Below are 17,500 nucleotides of genomic sequence, written 5' to 3'. Positions count from 1 at the left end.
GGGGGGTGGGTTGGGGTGGGGGGGGGGGGGGGTGATGAGTAGGGTAGGTGGTGTTTAGTGGGTGGGTCATATATGGGGGGGGGGGTGGGGGGTGTTGGGGAGGTTGGGGTGGGGGTGGTGGTGGGGGAGAGGGGAGGGGGGGGTTGGGGGTGGGGGGGGGTTGTTTTTGAGATAGAGTGTTTGGGGGAGAGAGGTGGGGGGTACCTGACACACTACAACTCTCACCACACACTCACACCTCCACTCACACTCACACACACAACACACACACACACACACACACACACACAAATAGACACACACTCTCACACACCACACACCCACCACACACCAACCACCCACTACACTCACACACACAAACTCACCCACACACACACACGCACACACCACACACACACACACACACACACACAAACACACACACACAACACCACACTACACGTCACACACACGCACACACACTCGCACACACACACACACACTCACTCACATACACACACACTGCACACACACACACACACCCACACCACACACACAACACACCACACACACACACACACAAACACACACACACACACACACACACACACACCACACGAATACACACCCACACACCACACACTCACACACACACACCCACAAACACTACACCCACACACCCGAATACCCACCTCCCCACCCCCCAAACACACCCACACCCACCCCCACACCCACACCCTCCCAACCATCCACCATCACCACCGCCACCCCCACCATCACCACCACCACCATACAAACCAACCACGACCCCCTACTTCCAGCTACTCGCATTCACTTTGCCCCAGCCCCCTTGTCCTTCCACTGACCCCTAATACCAGAAACTCATATCTACATCTTCATTTGCATGCTGTCAAAAAAAGAAAGAAAACAAATTGTATTAGTAGTGCATACATCACATTTGAAAAAACAACACAAAACTAAAAGAGAGTAGGAAAATGAACAAGATCATAATGATCACCACACAGTTCTCAAATTGTCAATAAGTGAAACATACAAGACGGCTGAATATGATGTAAGAGATACAGATGATGTTTCTCAATGTTACGTCTGCCCTAGAACAAACACTGAAATGTATCAGTTACATCTCTTACTATCTTCAGTTATCTATTCTCACTTATACCTTTATTTTTTTGTAATTGTACAGTTAATAATGTACCAATCAATTTTAACTTGTAATTAATGTGCTGGAAAAAAAAAGCCTCAATCAGATGACATCAAGATCACATGTTACATATGCCCTCTCACCTTAGTTTTGCACTTCCTGTGCTCCTCATTAAACAAGGTAAATAAAAAATATACTCCAGTAGAGCATAATGAAATGTGCAGTTATAACACAACATAACAGACTGGAGAGAAACAGGGATAAAGAGAAGAGAAAAGGGAGAAAGGAGTGGGGAGAGGAGAGGATAACAGGGAGAAGCAGAAAGGAAGGAAGAAAGGAAGCGAGGAATAGGTGTAGGAGAAAGAGAAGGGAGAAAGGAGAGAGAGAGAGAGAGAGAGAGAGAGAGAGAGAGAGAGAGAGAGAGAGAGAGAGAGAGAATAATGAGAGAGAGAGAGAGAGAATAATGACAGAGTAAGATAGATAGATAGATAGAGAGAGAGAGAGAGAGAGAGAGAATAATAAGAGAGAGAGAGAGAGAATAATGACAGAGTAAGAGAGAGAGAGAGAGAATAATGACAGAGAGTAAGAGAGAGAGAGGGAGAGAGAGAAAAAAGAGAGAAGAAGAGAAAGAGAGAGAGAGAGAGAGAGAGAGAGAGAGAGAGAGAAAGAGAAAGAGTGAGAGAGAAAGAAGAAGAGAGAAAGAGAGAGAGAAGAGAGAAGAGAGGAGAGAGAGAAAGAGAGAAAAAAAGAGAGAGAGAAAGAGAGAGAGAAAGAGAGAGAGAAAGAGAGAGAGAAAGAGAGAGAGAAAGAGATAGAAAGAGAGATAGAGAGAGATAGAGAGAGAGAGAGAGAGAGAGAGAGAGAGAGAATAAGGAGAGATAGAGAGAGAGAGAATAAGGAGAGATAGAGAGAGAGAGAATAAGGAAAGAGAGAGAGGGAGAGAGAATAAGGAAAGAGAGAGAGGGAGAGAGAATAAGGAAAGAGAGAGAGGGAGAGAGAATAAGGAAAGAGAGAGAGAGAGAGAATAAGGAGGGGGAGGGGGAGAGAGAGAGAGAATAAGGAGGGGGAGGGGGAGAGAGAGAGAGAGAGAGAATAAGGAGAGAGAGAGAGAGAGAGAGAGAGAGGAAAGAGAGAAGGGAGAGAGGAGAGAGAGGAAAGAGAGAAGAGAGAGAAGGGAGAGAGAGGAGAGAGAAGGGAGAGAGAGGAGAGAGAGGGGAAAGAGAGGAGAGAGAGGGGAAAGAGAGGAGAGAGAAGGGAGAGAGAGGAGAGAGAAGGGAGAGAGAAGGGAGAGAGAGGAGAGAGAAGGGAGAGAGAGGAGAGAGAAGGGAGAGAGAGGAGAGAGAAGGGAGAGAGAGGAGAGAGAAGGGAGAGAGAGGAGAGAGAAGGGAGAGAGAGGAGAGAGAAGGGAGAGAGAGGAGAGAGGGAAGGGAGGGAGAGAGAGGAGAGGAGAAGGGTAGAGAGAAGGAGAGAGCAGGGAGAGAGAGGAGAGAGAAAGGGCTCTCTGCTTCGCGCGCCCGTGGCGCTCGATGGATCTCGAGGGCTCGCGCGTCGCGCTCCGGGGCGCTCTTCTCGCGACGGGCGCACTCTGCTCCTCTCCTGCGCGCGTCGGCGTCGCGACTAGCTCACTCCCTCCCTTCCTCCTTGCGCTCGCGTGCTCGCGCCGGCGCTACGCGCGCTCGACGTGCTCGCGCGCGCGGCGCTCGCAGCCACCGTGAGCGCTCCTCTCCCCCCCTTCGCGCTCCTCGCTTCCAAGATGCTCCTGTCGCGCGCTCGCGCCTCGCCACCTTTCTCACACCTCGCGCGCCCACCGGGCGGACCCCCGTCCCCTCCCCCCCCCCCCCCATGCCCACCCGCCCCCCGATGGGCGCCGGGCTGCCATCCGCTCTCCTTTCTGCGCGCCGCGCGCCGGGCCGCCCCTCGCCTTTCGCTCTCCTGCGCCTGGCGCGCTGCGCGCGCCCGGCTCCGTGGCTCGCTACTCTCTCGCGCCCTCGCCCTGTCGCTGATCCCGCGCGCGCGTCCTCTCTCCTCTCTCCTTCATCTCTCCTGCTATCTCCTCGCGCCTTTCTCTTCGCCTCACTCCTTGCGCTCTCCTCTCTCCTGGGCTCTCTCCTCGCGCTTGTCTCTCTCCTCTCTCCGTTCTCGCGCCGCTCTCTTTGTCTCTCGCCTCTCTCCTTGTGCGCGCGCCGCTCGCCTGGGCCTCTCGCATCTCTCCTTCCCTCTCCGTCTCGCGCGCCGTTCCAGCGCCGTCTCGCTCTCCCCTCTTCCGGTCCCGCCCCTGGCTCTCTCTCCGCTCGCCGCGCGCATGGCGCGCTCGCCGCTCGCCTTCTCTCGCTCCTCCTCCTCTCTCGGATCGCCTCGCTCCCTTCTCTCTCCGGCGCGCTCGCGCGCTCCTTTCTCCTCGCGGCGCGCCGTCGCCGCTCTGCGCGCCCCCCCCCCGGGGGGTTGTCGTATCCTGTCCTCGCGCAACTCTCTTCTCTTTTGACCGCTGCCGCTGCGGGGACAACCCCACAGGTGTTGCCCGCGAGCTGTCTCTGCGGGGGGATTGCCGGCTGCGGCGCGCGAGCGCAAGCAAACCCACGGACCAACACTACCTCCGCCACCCCTACCACACTCAAACAACCCCAATCTACACACTATGACCCCTGCCAACCCCATTTGTGCTAACGTCACCCGCTCCAGCTGCCCCAAAGCCGCCCATGACCAAGTTCCTTGGAGCTTGATGGAACCTCTCCATGGCCCCAGGAGTCCCTTGCCGGCCCATAGCACTTAGTACTACGTGTATTTCATACTTTTCCACATCTCCCTCCAAGATAATGCTTAACTGCCATTTGCCCGCAGTGCATTAAGTTTCTAGCCTCCAAATCTCCGGGCATTAAGTCCTTAAAAGATATCTGCTAAGAAAATACTAAGTTGTGCGTGAATCTACATAACATCAAAACCAATGACAAGGATAAGCAGCACAGGCTGTCAGGCATAAAAAATCATCCCTTTAAGCATTTACATTGCAAAACATCAATTCATTGCAAAACTTCAATTCAGTCAGAATGTTAATATAATCTAAATATTTCAGTTATACATGAAATCAATAAGTGATTGACCTAATAGTACAGTGTAGTATTGTAACCTAGCTAATAACAACATACTTTAAAAAAGAAGCTTGTCTTAGAAAAGGTTTTCAATTATAAAATTTATATTCTATATACATACAAATTCATTACCAGATTAAAACAAACAAACAAACAAACAATTACTCTCACTCTCACACTCACACTCACACTCACACTCACTCTCACTCTCACTCTCACACTCATTCTCACACTCACTCACATCACATGACAAAAAATAACCAACAAAAAAACTGCTTACCATATTTGTAACTTGATCTTCTTTCCTCTCAACTCAATGGTTTTGATTTTGAAGTCAATACCTGCAAAAAAAAGTGTTTTTGATGAGAATCTTTTCTCTTTCAAATAAATAAAGAACAAAATACATTCATACACACAGTAAATACATGTGTATACATATACATAGCATTTACATCAATGAACCACATTAGAAATATTGTAATACAATACTATGCAAGAAAGAAAATAAGAGAAATAGTAATGACTTAGGTAAATTCTCACAAATACAAACACACAAAGAGCACTGTGGCACAGTAGCATGCAGAAGCCATGAGCTTTAGTAACAGTACCCGAGCCACAAACATACAATACGCCTCTCGGATTACTCGTTGCCACTGACACCTACCTCATTAGTTCTTAATCTACTGCTGGCTGTATAGCCTGATGTTTTACCTTTCACTGGGCACTTCATAACAGTATATAAAGTGGAGGGAGGAAGGAGGAAGGGAGAGCAGAGAGTGGTAAAGAGGAGAGAAAAAGGATAGGAGGAGAAGAAAAGGGAAGCAAGAGAGTAGGAAGGGCGGGAGCAGAGAAAAGGAGAGATAAGAGTAAAAAGAAAGAAAGAAAGAAAAGAAAAAGAAAGAAAGAAATAAAAGAAAAAGAAAGAAAGAGAAAGTGAGAGAAAGAGAGAGAGAGAAAAAGAGAGGAGAGAAAGAGATAGATAAAGAAAGAAAGAAAGAAAGAAAGAAAGAAAGAGTGGAGGGAAGGAAGGAGAGAGGGAGAGAGTGGAGGGAAGGAGGGAGAGAGGGAGAGAGTGGAGGGAGGGAGGAGACAGAGAAGAGAGGAGAGAGAGAGAGAGAGAGGAGAGAGAGAGAGGAGAGAGAGAGGGGCCATAAAAAATGTTTGGCAAAAAGGGGAGTAGGAGTGGGAAGAGGGAGGAAGGGGAGGAAAAAAATTCATACAATTACATTTTGCTTCCCTGAAGCACACACAAGACAATCCACACAAGATAAATCCTGTAACTGAAGTCTTGTGTCACACACATGTCAAATAGTTTACCTGCAAGTTTACCAAACAAGGATAACCTGGCAAAATTGTGAATACAGTATATCTATACTCGCCTTTACCAAGCATAGAGACACCATTAGCTTAAAAATAAATGAATAAATATATGAATAATAATATAAAGGTGAGGAGAGGGAGCTTTAGGAAGTGGCAGACAAAAAGAGGAAGAGAGGGAGGGATGAAAGAAAAAGAGAGAAATAAAGAGGGAGGAAGAGAAGAAGCAGAGGTATTGGAGGAGAGAGAGGGAAGAGAGAGAGAGAGTAGAGCAAAAGGAGAGGTAGAAAGAATGGGAGGGGAGAGGGGAAATAGATGTGGGGAGGAGCAGGAGAAATTAGAGTGTAGAGGGAAAGAGAGGGGAAGGAGTTGGGGAAAGGCAAGAGAGAAATATAATTATACCCAGAGGGTACAACAAATGTCCTCTCACTTCATACATATCCTACCTTGCCTTGTCTTAAAGTTACAAGCATGAACAATGGAATGAAGTGCAAAACCATTATAGTATAAAGTGATAAGTGGGGAAAAGAAATATATCAAACTTATTGGAAACTCATCAATCTCATATCATTAATTTCTAATATCAATAAATGACAGTACATCCATTCAGTGTCTACATAATGAAAATATAGGGTACCTATTTGCATCTTTGCATCAAATATTCATATATTTTCATATAAGAATAAATATATACACACACACAACACACATATACATAAAGACATATAGATAAAAAGATAATAAAATCATAATATCTTTCATGTTACATTATACAGACAAAAAGATAGACTAAATTATATACTTTTAATATCATAGCAGCACAGAAAAGGACAGTTTTACATAAAGACTTTAATCTTCTTATGTATTACCTTGCTAAGCAATATTTTTTGTCTACAAAAGATAATTAAAAACTTAAAAAAAAATCTTTAAATGAATGCCTTTTTATTGCCTGGATGCCAACTACTTCAAATATGACCAAGAGAAGTATGAAGTACAGAAAAAGATATTATATAATGTTAGTTTGCATTTGTATAGATTATATATATATATATATATATATATATATATATATATATATATATATAAAGGAAAAAAAGGTGCAAGTGGTCCTTCGTTGTCAAAATTAACAAGAATAAAAAAAGAGACAAAAAATATCAACAAACACAATTCACTTACTAGGATAGGACAAAAAAAAAAAACTTCTGTCAAGACTAAATTTATCTTGTTTCTCAATACAAATAAAAAGGGTAAATTGACTATTTCTGCACTACATAAGCAGCTGTATCAAGAAATCTTATAATTAGATGTAAATAATTGGGATATTTTATCTCCATAAAAAAGGAAAGGTAAAAATCAACAATACTGATGATATGATGAAGACAATCATGGAAATCTAAAAAATGTATTTTTTTCTAAAGTGCAAAGCATGGAGTTGAAGAGCAGCTCCCTTAACTTGGTCTCAAAGGCACACACACACATTTATACAGCAGTACATACCTCTGGGGAATTATGTGAAAGTAAACAGGCAAATAGCAAAACTTGATTAAGTCAATGGATATGTAGCAAATTACAGCTCAAACATCTCTATTTTCTGTATACATGAATACATCACCTAACCAAAATACCATATTAGGAACCTATAGATATAATTTTCTCTACACTATCCCACACACAGACACCTACACAAACACACACACCACACCCCACAATCCAACAACCCCCCCCCCACACGAGGACACATATCTCTGTCCCTAGACATTCATAAACCCATTGTGGATATTAGAATTTTGCAAATACATGCTGTGGATATTGCTAGTACTATTAGGTTAGCCTATGACTATGATAGTCACATGAAAAAATCTTGCTCTTCACATAAAGTACAAAAAGTACATGCAGACATCAAAAGCAATGAAAATCAATACATATTCAGAGAACAATATAGAGGTAAAGACCTATGTAACAGATTGGTGTTACCCATCACTGGGTTATGACACTGCCACAATAATGCCAATGTTGCCTACAACTCAAGCATGCCAAAGGGCAAGAGGAGGATGCCCACACTTAGTACTCTATCCATTTATCAAACAAAACCACTGGTTGTTATATGCTATCAGTATTGAAAGGGATTCAGACATTTCCCCTCCCACTTACTTAAGCTATCCAGACATTTCCTTCCCATGGTTTATGCAGGAGGGGGAAAGTCTGGGTGGCAAAAATAAGTGAAAGGGGAATAGGAGGGGTTTTGCTTTATATTTTTATATTAATGTATATATCAATTCCTTTTTTTTACTGTTAGTTGTTGTTTAAGAGCTCAAGGTATTTTTGTTTTATCTATTTTTCAAAGTATCTTCTATATCTCATAATGGGTTATTATTTCATTTCCTGATTATTTTTGTATAATTTCCTGTTTGATTATACAATTCATATGCAAGCTTGTGTTTTCACACTCACGCGCACACACTCCACACATGCACACATTCATATCTGTACATATATTCATTCATGGTAAGTATTAACCGTTCTTGGATGGGTTCCATTATATCAAGCTCATATCAGGGAGCCACCACTTCATCCAATACCATATAATGTCAATAGACGATAAATACATGAAATTTTGGTTTTCCTTAATCACCATTTCTTCTAAGAAGGCAAATAATAGTCTCTTAAAATTTGGATTAAGCTAAAAATAAATATGTTCATTCGTAGTTGCTGCATAATTATCTCTGGCCCATCCGTGAAAGGTTAATGCATTAGCCACTCAATCGAAGATTAATGTCGACAGAAATGTAATAAAGCTGCTGTATCAGTCACCTAAACCACTCAAAGGGAACAGCTGTTAAAACTTAGCAAGTCGCCATTGGAAAGTTTGACAGAGAAGAATGGCTGAAGTGGAGGGGATACAAGAGTAACAGACATTGACAATAACAAAATGTTCAATCATTTCAAAATAATAATAATAATAAAAAATAATAATTAGCCTTAACCCATTCGTGCTGGATGACATGCTAAAACGTTTCGTGGTTTTTTCGTCAGACGCCGGTGACGAGATATCTGGGAAAGGCTGGCGCTCGGGGGGAGCAACCAGGCCGCCCAGGCTTGCGGCTTGTGTGCCTGAGAATCCCGAGGCGTTAGGCTTATGTGTTTGAAAACCCCGGCATTACGACCATTGAGAGGCCGAATCGCCCTGGCGTGAATGGGTTAACCAGACAGACTATATTGACTAATTAAAGCTTTTCATAACCCTTCCACGATGGGCATTTAACCCATTCAAGCCAGATGATGTGATATCACGTCATCAGAATATTTCGCCATTATGGATGACATACTATCATGCCATGGTCTATCCACATATAAACATGTACTACATAATTACATATATACAATTATTTTCTTGACCTATAAAAATAAAAAAAATAAATAAAAAAAATCTTTTCTATCAATCATACGAATTGGGTGGGTAAAAATCGCTCCAAGAGGTTCAACACCCTCAAACCTTGGGAATTCCCCAGCGGGAAGCTGCACGCACTCATCATAAGGGCCAGAGTGGCATTGGGCAAACATACGCCCTGTGATGAATGGGCTAAGGAAACTCAAAGCAACAGACAACATTTTAGGTAAATGTTGTTTCCCCTTACATCTCATTTTCCCTTGTAAGCAAATATACATCACACCAATCCAAGAATGTACAGGATGTGACACAGTCGAGGGCAAACATTCGGAAGCCACTCATGCATCCCCCCCGGGCCTCCAAGTCTATTGGTGCTCGAGTAAAGACAAACATTCCTCCACCTGAGAAGGCTTGAACCAATCACCACTTTAATGTTGGACTTCAGTGTCAACCATCAATCGGCGATCAAAAGAGTGGAGTGGATTTGGATGGAACACAGCTAAGATAATCACAAAAAAATAAAAATAAATCCTGTTTCAAGAGCAACTGCGAGTGTCTTTGATACATTCTTCCAAATTGCAAATAAAGGAGTTCTTTAATATCAAAAGTTACTATCAACAGTAGCACTGTCAAGTGATCCTTTTAACCTCTGTTCTTTGGGAGCTCCGGAAAAGGCTAAAATAGACCAAAAATTACCAGAAAAGTCAACAAGCACTTTAGAATTCATAGAGAAATATTCACTAATAGCATCTGGCATCCATGATACTGAAGGAACATTCAAATGCTCCAAATATTCTGCCATGCGCAGCACAAGAGCAAAGAAGCAGATGTTTTGGCTGGCTAAAAAAAAATGCAATAAAACATATGATTGATCTTCACATTATATCTCTTTATTTACCACTAGCATGGATATGTGACAAATGAAAAGTGTCTTTGAATTGCTTCTATCACATATTGTGTACGCCCAAGGATGATTCGTCGTGATTAGTGGAAAGAATACCCCAAAAACAACACACAACTTCGAGAAAAGAGTCAAATAGCCATATGGCCCCGATATCATCTCACACACTGAGCAAAGACCCTATACTCCTAATCATTTTCACAAAACATGCAGTCAGACTGACAGCGCAACGTTCTCACTACACTAGTGACTGATTCACAATCATTACTAATCTTGGTACTCCGGAATTCTAAAAACTCGGAATAACAAACATAATCAAGTTGAAAGGTAATCATATTGCATGAACATTAATTCATCTTAATTAAAAGAAAAAAAAAAAAATGATTACCTGTATGTACCCCACCTGTCAAAGCCTCTAATCAGAGACCATCAAACCCTATCACATATCCAAAACCTTCGGCCTGATTACTCTGCACGCATTTCAGAATATCTCAATGAACATATAACTGCATAAAACAAATGTGAAAATTTCCTATGGTCCATTTGACTGACTCGACTAACAATGTAAGTCATGTGATTCTTAGTTTGGACTCCGGAATCCGGTATTTTCACGAAAATTTCTCTAAACGTGCAACAATGCTAGGGAATCAACCAGAACATGAAATCAAGATATATTAAGCTCGACAGACCATTCTAGGCGGAAAAATTAGGAAGGAAAATGTTTAAAGTGGTCAAGCGAAGGCTGTCAAAAAAACACGGCTTCAAATGCTCTCCCTTCCCCCTCAAAACTCACCTATCGTGGATATAAAAGTGGTGTTGAAGGCGTCATCTGAAAATCTGAAGAGTATGCATGTTTTCCCCACGCCCGAATCACCTATAAGGAGGAGTTTGAATAACAAGTCATAAGTCTTCTTAGCCATTTTTCACAATAAAACTTATAAGAGAGTTGAAACGTCGACTTCTTTTCCCCGATGGCCTTCGCTCACTCCGAGGGCCCTTGGCGGTTTTCAGGAGATCGCACTCTCACCCGCTCTTTTTTATACAATTTATATCTCTTGGCGACTGAAACTTTTGTTGCAACACTTTATCTCGGAGCGAAAGGTTGTGATTAGATTATTAGAGTGAAATAAAATACAACCTGGTCTAAATTGTTTGTGTAGATCTGTTAAATATTTTGTGTTTGATTATTTCTCCATGGGAAAATGTTTTGATGGCAATAATACTGAGCTTCCTGCATCGCTATAAATATTCATATAAATGTATGTAATACTTGTAAAATTTTATATTGTTTTGTTACGGAATACTGGTTAAATATTTTTCTATTTGGTTATTCGAGAAAATATTTTGTGTTGTCCTGATCTCTAGGACATTTTTGTGTACGTTTCTCTCTGGGACGAAATTCCACCATTTTCTGCCTGCTGTATATTTCTTTAAGATATGGTGAGTGTGAAACGATATAGATACATAAAGAGAATACTGTCATGGCAAAATATCTATAATATATACAAAATCCAAGTCGAAGTTTAACATGATTGGATGATTGCATGATGACGTCACGAAATAACTTCGAATCCATTGCTGTGACTTTGAAGGCATTTTGTATTGTACAAGTTGCCTCTAAGAGGTCACACACATGTTTTGCTAAAAACACGATATAAAAATAAGATGATATTGAATAAATATCAATTATTAACTCCCATTCTCAGAGATATCTGGCTTTGAAATCACAATCCTCTCTGGTTAATATCGAAAAAGCTCGGTTGAGTCGCACAATTTTGTCGGCACTCATATTACGTTTGAAATCAAATGAAATGAGAATTTTTTATGCATCAACGGCAATCCATACGATTGTTAACCAGAGAGTTATTTAAATATAGACAATCTTCAAGTGGTATAGTTGTACACGAAGTAGTCACATTTAAACAAATTGCGACACCTGGTAACTATTAGAGGTGTGGTCCATATGTTGCCAGTTATTAAAACACTTTTTTTTCCCTACACATTTCACTCCTAACTAAGAAATGCAGAATAAAACCCTTCGTTCGCAAACATCCCACATAGAATTCAAATCCTCTCAGACCATAAAAAGGGTGATATCAATATATATTTCCTAAGTCTTAGACCGGAGTTCATAAGTGCCAGCATTATAGGGTGACGTCATACCTTCTGACACTTGTTGGAAGGAGGCTGTCTTGAGACTCCTAACTTCTGCTGTTCTGTCACTGTTATTTCGTGTTAGTTTTACATCATCCGCAAGAAAAAAAAACTTTCGGAAGGGTGTGAGATAACCATGGTCCCGAGATGATTAAAAAACAGTAAATCTTGAAATCGCCTGAGTTGTCAAATGCGACCTTTAGGGTCGTAAAATAATTTATCTAGCAAGTGATTTTGTCCATAAATTTGGGGATAATGTTATATATTCGTCTTTACTTATTAACTACTTTGTTCAAGGGCACATGATAACATTTAAAAGCTGAACAACTGAAAATTATAATTAGCAGTTACGTTTACAGTAGATAATTAGAGAAAGCTGCCTAAAAGTGTAAAGAAATAGGTATATAGATATTATGTAAATTAGTTGTTTATTCGGAAGAAAAATAACCAGACATATATGAAGAAATCCAATAATACAAAATTTCTTTGGTAAATGGATAATTTTTGCATTTAATATCTCTCTCTCTCTCTCTCTCTCTCTCTCTCTCTCTCTCTCTCTCTCTCTCTCTCTCTCTCTCTCTCTCTCTCTCTCTCTCTCTCTCTCTCCCCCCTTTCTCCCTTTCTCCTTATCTCCCTCCTTCCCTCTCTCTCTCTCTCTCTCTCTCTCTCTCTCTCTCTCTAATCTCCTACTCTCTCTCCTCTCCTCTCTCCTCTCTCTCTTCTCACCCTCCTCTCTCTCTCTCTCTCTCTCTCTCTCTCTCTCTCTCTCTCTCTCTCTCTCTCTCTCTCTCTCTCTCTCTCTCTCTCTCTCTCTCTCTCTCTCTCTCTCTTGACCACAAGCTATAACGATAGCAGGGCGACCAAGGGACAGAATCCCGGTACGAGTCGACGCCAGAATTTCGGGGACTAACATTAGGCAGGAACAGGTGATGAGTAATAAGATCGATATTGAATAGTGTTTTCTATGTGCTCGTGTTTGCCTTGATAACCGTCGCTACCGGATATTACACTGCTTCTGTGTAGTAGTCATGGTCGCATGAGGAACACATACACACACACACACACACACACACACACACACACACACACACACACACACACACACACACACACACACACACACACACACACACACACTCACTCACTCACTCACTCACTCACTCACATCTTCACTCACACTCACACACACGCATACATATACCCATACACATAAACATACACAAACACACACACACACGCGAGAGAGAGAGAGAGAGAGAGAGAGAGAGAGAGAGAGAGAGAGAGAGAGAGAGAGAAAAGAGGAGAGAGAAGAGAGAAATGATGTTGAGGAAAGAGAAGAAAGAAGAAGAGAATAGAGAAGAGAAGAGAGAAGTAAGAAGAAGAGAAAGAAAGAAGAGAGAAGAAGGAAAAATAAAAAAAGAGAGAGAGAGAGAGAGAGAGAGAAAGAGAGAGAGAGAGAGAGAGAAAAAAAAATCTGATTACCGGAGAGATGAATCCATCTACAGATACAAGGAGACAAACACCTCCCCGTGTGCTGCCGAGGCGAGGCGTTAATCAAATGAGATTCCACTGATAAGCATCCAGCGTTGGCAAAGATCCACCCACAGATAACCGAGATAAGAGAGGAATCCAACAGAAAAGAAACCACATTTTACCCCCCCCCCACCCCCCTTAAAAAAGGTTTCCTTCATCTCATGGCGACAGATTGGAGATGAAAGGGAAGTGAAGGGGTTAAACGCGTGTCGTGAATGGAGTGTGAATGGCATCCTGGCTCCCGATGAATGCCTTGCGGAGTGGCACTGAGCGGAGGCACTGTGGCACTGGTCAGGGCGGGGACTGGCACTTCCTCGTTTGTGCGCTTGAGTTAAACGGAAGTAAAACTAGTGCATCAGCTTCATTCTCAAAGTTTAGAGCATGGGAGATTTGTAATGTATAGTGATATGTATTTAGATCGATGGATACAATTTATATAGTTACGTGAAAGATTGTGTGTGCGTCTGTGTGAAGTATGTATGTGTGTGTTTGTGTTTGTTGGTTTGTTTGTCTGAGAAGAGTTAGAATTTGTGTTCAGATTTGCTTGTTCAAGTAGCTTAGCTTAACTATTCATCTATACCGTATGTTTCTTCATCAAAGATCAAAATAAGCCGAGAGCCGCTTCCAACCCCCCTACCCCCTACCCCCTAATACACCCCCTACCCCCTACCACCCCCTACCTGCCACAAACCCAAACCCTACCCAACCCCCCAACACCTTATCCCTACGCCGCTTCCAAAACACCGCCTACCCCTCTATAACCCCCCCACCCCAAACCACCCGTGCCACTATGTCTCGAGAGAGGCACGCATGTCTCGAGAGAGCACGCACGGGGTGTCACGCCGCCACAGCCTCTCCGTGACTCGCATGGGATGTGATGCTCCTCCAAGGGCGCTGTGTCGGCCTTGCCCTCGGCCTGGGCGTTTACCCCGGCCGACACAAGGGCCTCGCGCTCCTTGGGGAATACCTGCCACGGAGGAGCTATGACTCTGAGGCATTTCCGTTGCAGGGATTTATCGCGTGGGAGGGGAGGGAGGGGGTAGGAGGAGGGAAGGGAAGGGAAGGGAGGAGGGAGGGAGGGAGGAGGGAAGGGAGGGGGTAGGAGGAGGGAAGGGAAGGGAGGAGGGAGGGAGGGAGGAGGGAAGGGAGGGGGGAGGAGGAGGGAAGGGAAGGGAGGGAGGGGGGAGGAGGAGGAGGGAGGGAGGAGGGGAAGGGGAGGGATAGGAGGATAGGAAGGAGGGAGGGTAGGAGGAGGAAGGGAAGGGAGGAGGGAAGGGAGGAAGGGGAGGGGAATAGGAGGAGAGAAGGGAAGGGAGGAGGAAGGGAGGGAGGAGGGAAGGGAGGAGGGAGGGGATAGGAGGAGGGAAGGGAAGGGAGGGAGGAGGGAGGGGATAGGAGGAGAGAAGGGAAGGGAGGAGTGAGGGGAGATGGGAGGAGGGATAGGAGAAGGGAGGGAGGAAGGTGACAGGAGGAGGAGCGGAAGAGAGAAGGGAAGGGACGAGGGAGGGAGGAAGAGGAAAGGAGGGAGGGGGGCAGGGGAAGGGAAGGGGGAGGGAGGCAGGGGAAGGGAAGAGGGAAGGGGGAAGGGGATAGGAGGAGGGGGGGAGAAGGGGAAGGGAGAAGGGAGGAATGAAGAGGTAGTGAGGAAGAAGGGATGAAGGGGAAGGGTGGGAGGAAGGGAGGGAAGGAATGCGGGAGGGAGGAAACAGGAAGGGAAGGAGGGAGGAGAAAGAGGGGAGAAGGAGTAAGGGAGGGAGAAAGGAGGAGGGAAGAAAAAAAGAGATAAAGAGGGAGAAGGAGGGAGGAAGAAAAGAGAGAGAGAGGGCAAAGAAGGGAGAGAGGGAGAAGGAGGGAAGAAGGGAGTGAGTCGGGGCGAAGGGTGGGAAGAAATAAATGGCGGTCACGTGTCATTAACCTGAGAAAAAAGGAAATGATTTTTATTTTTCTTCCCTGCTCTTTGTTTCTCTCTTTTTGTTTTTGTCTTGTCACGTGTATTGCTTGCGCGCCTCGCTCCCTCTTCCCTCTCCCTTTTTCTTCATCCTTTACTATCACTCTTTGTCCTCGTCCCCTACAAGCTTCCTCTTCACTTGCAGTCCTAATCCTTCTCCTGCATGTTTTCCCTTTCCCTGAATTCTCCTTTCAGTCTTCCTCATTCCGTGCAATCTTTCCCTTTCCCTGCAATGACCTCCTTCCCCTGCAATGTTTCCCCTCCCCTGCAAAGCTATCCTTCCCTTGCAATTATCTCTTTTCCCTGTAATATTTTCCCTTCCCTGCAATCTTCCATTCCTCCTGCAATCTCCCCCTTTCCTTGCAATGCTCTCCTTCCTCTGCAATATTTCCTCTTCCCTGCAATCGACCCCTTTCACTTTCCCCGTCTTGCAAGCCGGCACGAACAAAGGATTTCGCGAGAGAACTGCAACCATGGCCTTCGATTCTTTTGTTAACGATTCCCTCTCGGTAGCTTAATCATGGTCACGGATCCCTTTTAGTAACTCGCTCAGGGTCACGCTTCCATCAGCAGCTTATTCATGGTCATGGTTTTCTCCCGGGGGCTTATTCATGGTCATGGTTTTCTCCCGGGGGCTTATTCATGGTCAGGGTTCTCTCTCAGTTCATGGGCACGGTTCCCTCTTCGTACCATATCTATGGTCACCGTTCTCTGTTAGTAGCTTACTCATGGCCACGGTTCCTTTATCAGTGGATTATTCATGGTCGTGGCTTCCTCTTCTGAGCTAACTCATGGTCATGGTTATCCCTTGGTGGATTATTCATGGTCACGGTTCCCTCTTATCTCATTCATGGTCACTGCACGACAGGTATTCCAACGACCTCAAGTGATCCTTAAGTATGCGTTGCTCCGAGAAGGACCAGAATGACATGAGTGACCTCGAGCGTGACTCTTCTTTGGCGACCATGAATATGCTCCTTGACGGCATGACAGGAGCGAGTTTATTTCTTTTCCCGTAAAACTAAACAAAGAAAATTAAACATGTATATACATCCACAAAGAAGTCTTATTTCTCGACGTTCCTGAGACATTCCTATGAACGCCCTTTTTTTTTCTTTCCTTTTTTCTATTATTATTATTGTTATTATTATTATTTACTTTGACTTTGACAAGTTTATTGAGACAAGTGGTTACATACATCTCAAAAGGATGAGGTAGCATACTGTCGGTTATAACCACCCCAATCTTAGTCTCTCTTTGACCACATATTTCTTTGTTTGTTTGTTTATGCCTAAATGTTTGTAAGCGTTCGGAAATATAGAATGTGAAGAAGGTTTGAAATAGTTAATGACGTCACGGTAGACTAAGAAATTAAAAAAATAAGATCAAAAGAAGAAGGCAAAAAAAAAGTAATGAAGTTGAAGAAGAATAGAAGGATAGAAATGACGACGACGATAACGAAGAAGAAGAAGAAAGAGAATACGGAAGTACTTAAGGACATAACTTCACATCCAAACAGGTGTATCTGGTGCGTTCTGATTATTCCACTTAAATCTCGTGCGTTCTGAAGTTATTCATTACAATTTATACATTTTCTTATATAAAAAAAAGTTCAATCTACCGAAATATTATATCGAATTTCTTCATGATTACAACAGAACAGACGTAAATATTTCGCCATATAAGACCTTTCGGCACGTTAAAGTTGTTTTTTTTCCGTGTCGCATACCAGAATCAAATAGAACTAAAGATAAACCGCGGATACACAAAGGAATAAGAATTAATCGCAGTCATGAATAATGTAGAGAAAAACGATAAGCAGATCCTCGGGACCGGAATTACGGCTGGCGGAACAAGCAGACAGACGTCCGGCCGAGATAGGAGCTTTGATATTATCACTTGGACTTATCTATTCTTATTCTTGCTTCTTCTTCTTTGATATTTGACTTATTCCTTCCCTTATTTTATAACTCTGATTTCTTTCTTTCTCTCTCTCTTTCACTCTCTCTCTCTCTCTCTTTCTATCTCTCTC

At 43.4% G+C, this 17,500-nt stretch overlaps 1 protein-coding gene across 1 annotated transcript in view; it reads right to left on the bottom strand.

Annotated features, from left to right (window-relative positions):
- The window catches only part of LOC122254095 (ras-related protein Rab-10), a 27,096-nt gene extending 16,039 nt beyond the window's left edge, over positions 1-11,057 (bottom strand). The window contains exons 1-3 of the mRNA XM_086541435.1: positions 10,627-11,057; positions 4,507-4,568; positions 3,792-3,962 (exon numbers count right to left, since the gene is read on the bottom strand). Of these exons, the coding sequence (XP_086397561.1) occupies positions 3,792-3,962; positions 4,507-4,568; positions 10,627-10,753 (360 nt within the window). The 5' untranslated portion in view covers positions 10,754-11,057. The remainder of the gene's footprint in view (positions 1-3,791; positions 3,963-4,506; positions 4,569-10,626) is intronic.
- Between the last annotated feature and the right edge of the window lie 6,443 nt (positions 11,058-17,500).

The sequence above is a fragment of the Penaeus japonicus genome, unplaced genomic scaffold, assembly GCF_977035675.1.
Source record: "Penaeus japonicus unplaced genomic scaffold, GWHDUDI00000001_assembly GWHDUDI00000011, whole genome shotgun sequence".
In the NCBI taxonomy this organism is placed as follows: Eukaryota; Metazoa; Arthropoda; class Malacostraca; order Decapoda; family Penaeidae; genus Penaeus; species Penaeus japonicus.
The sequence above is the reverse complement of the archived record's forward strand: the minus strand, read 5'-3'. Positions and strand labels throughout refer to the sequence as shown.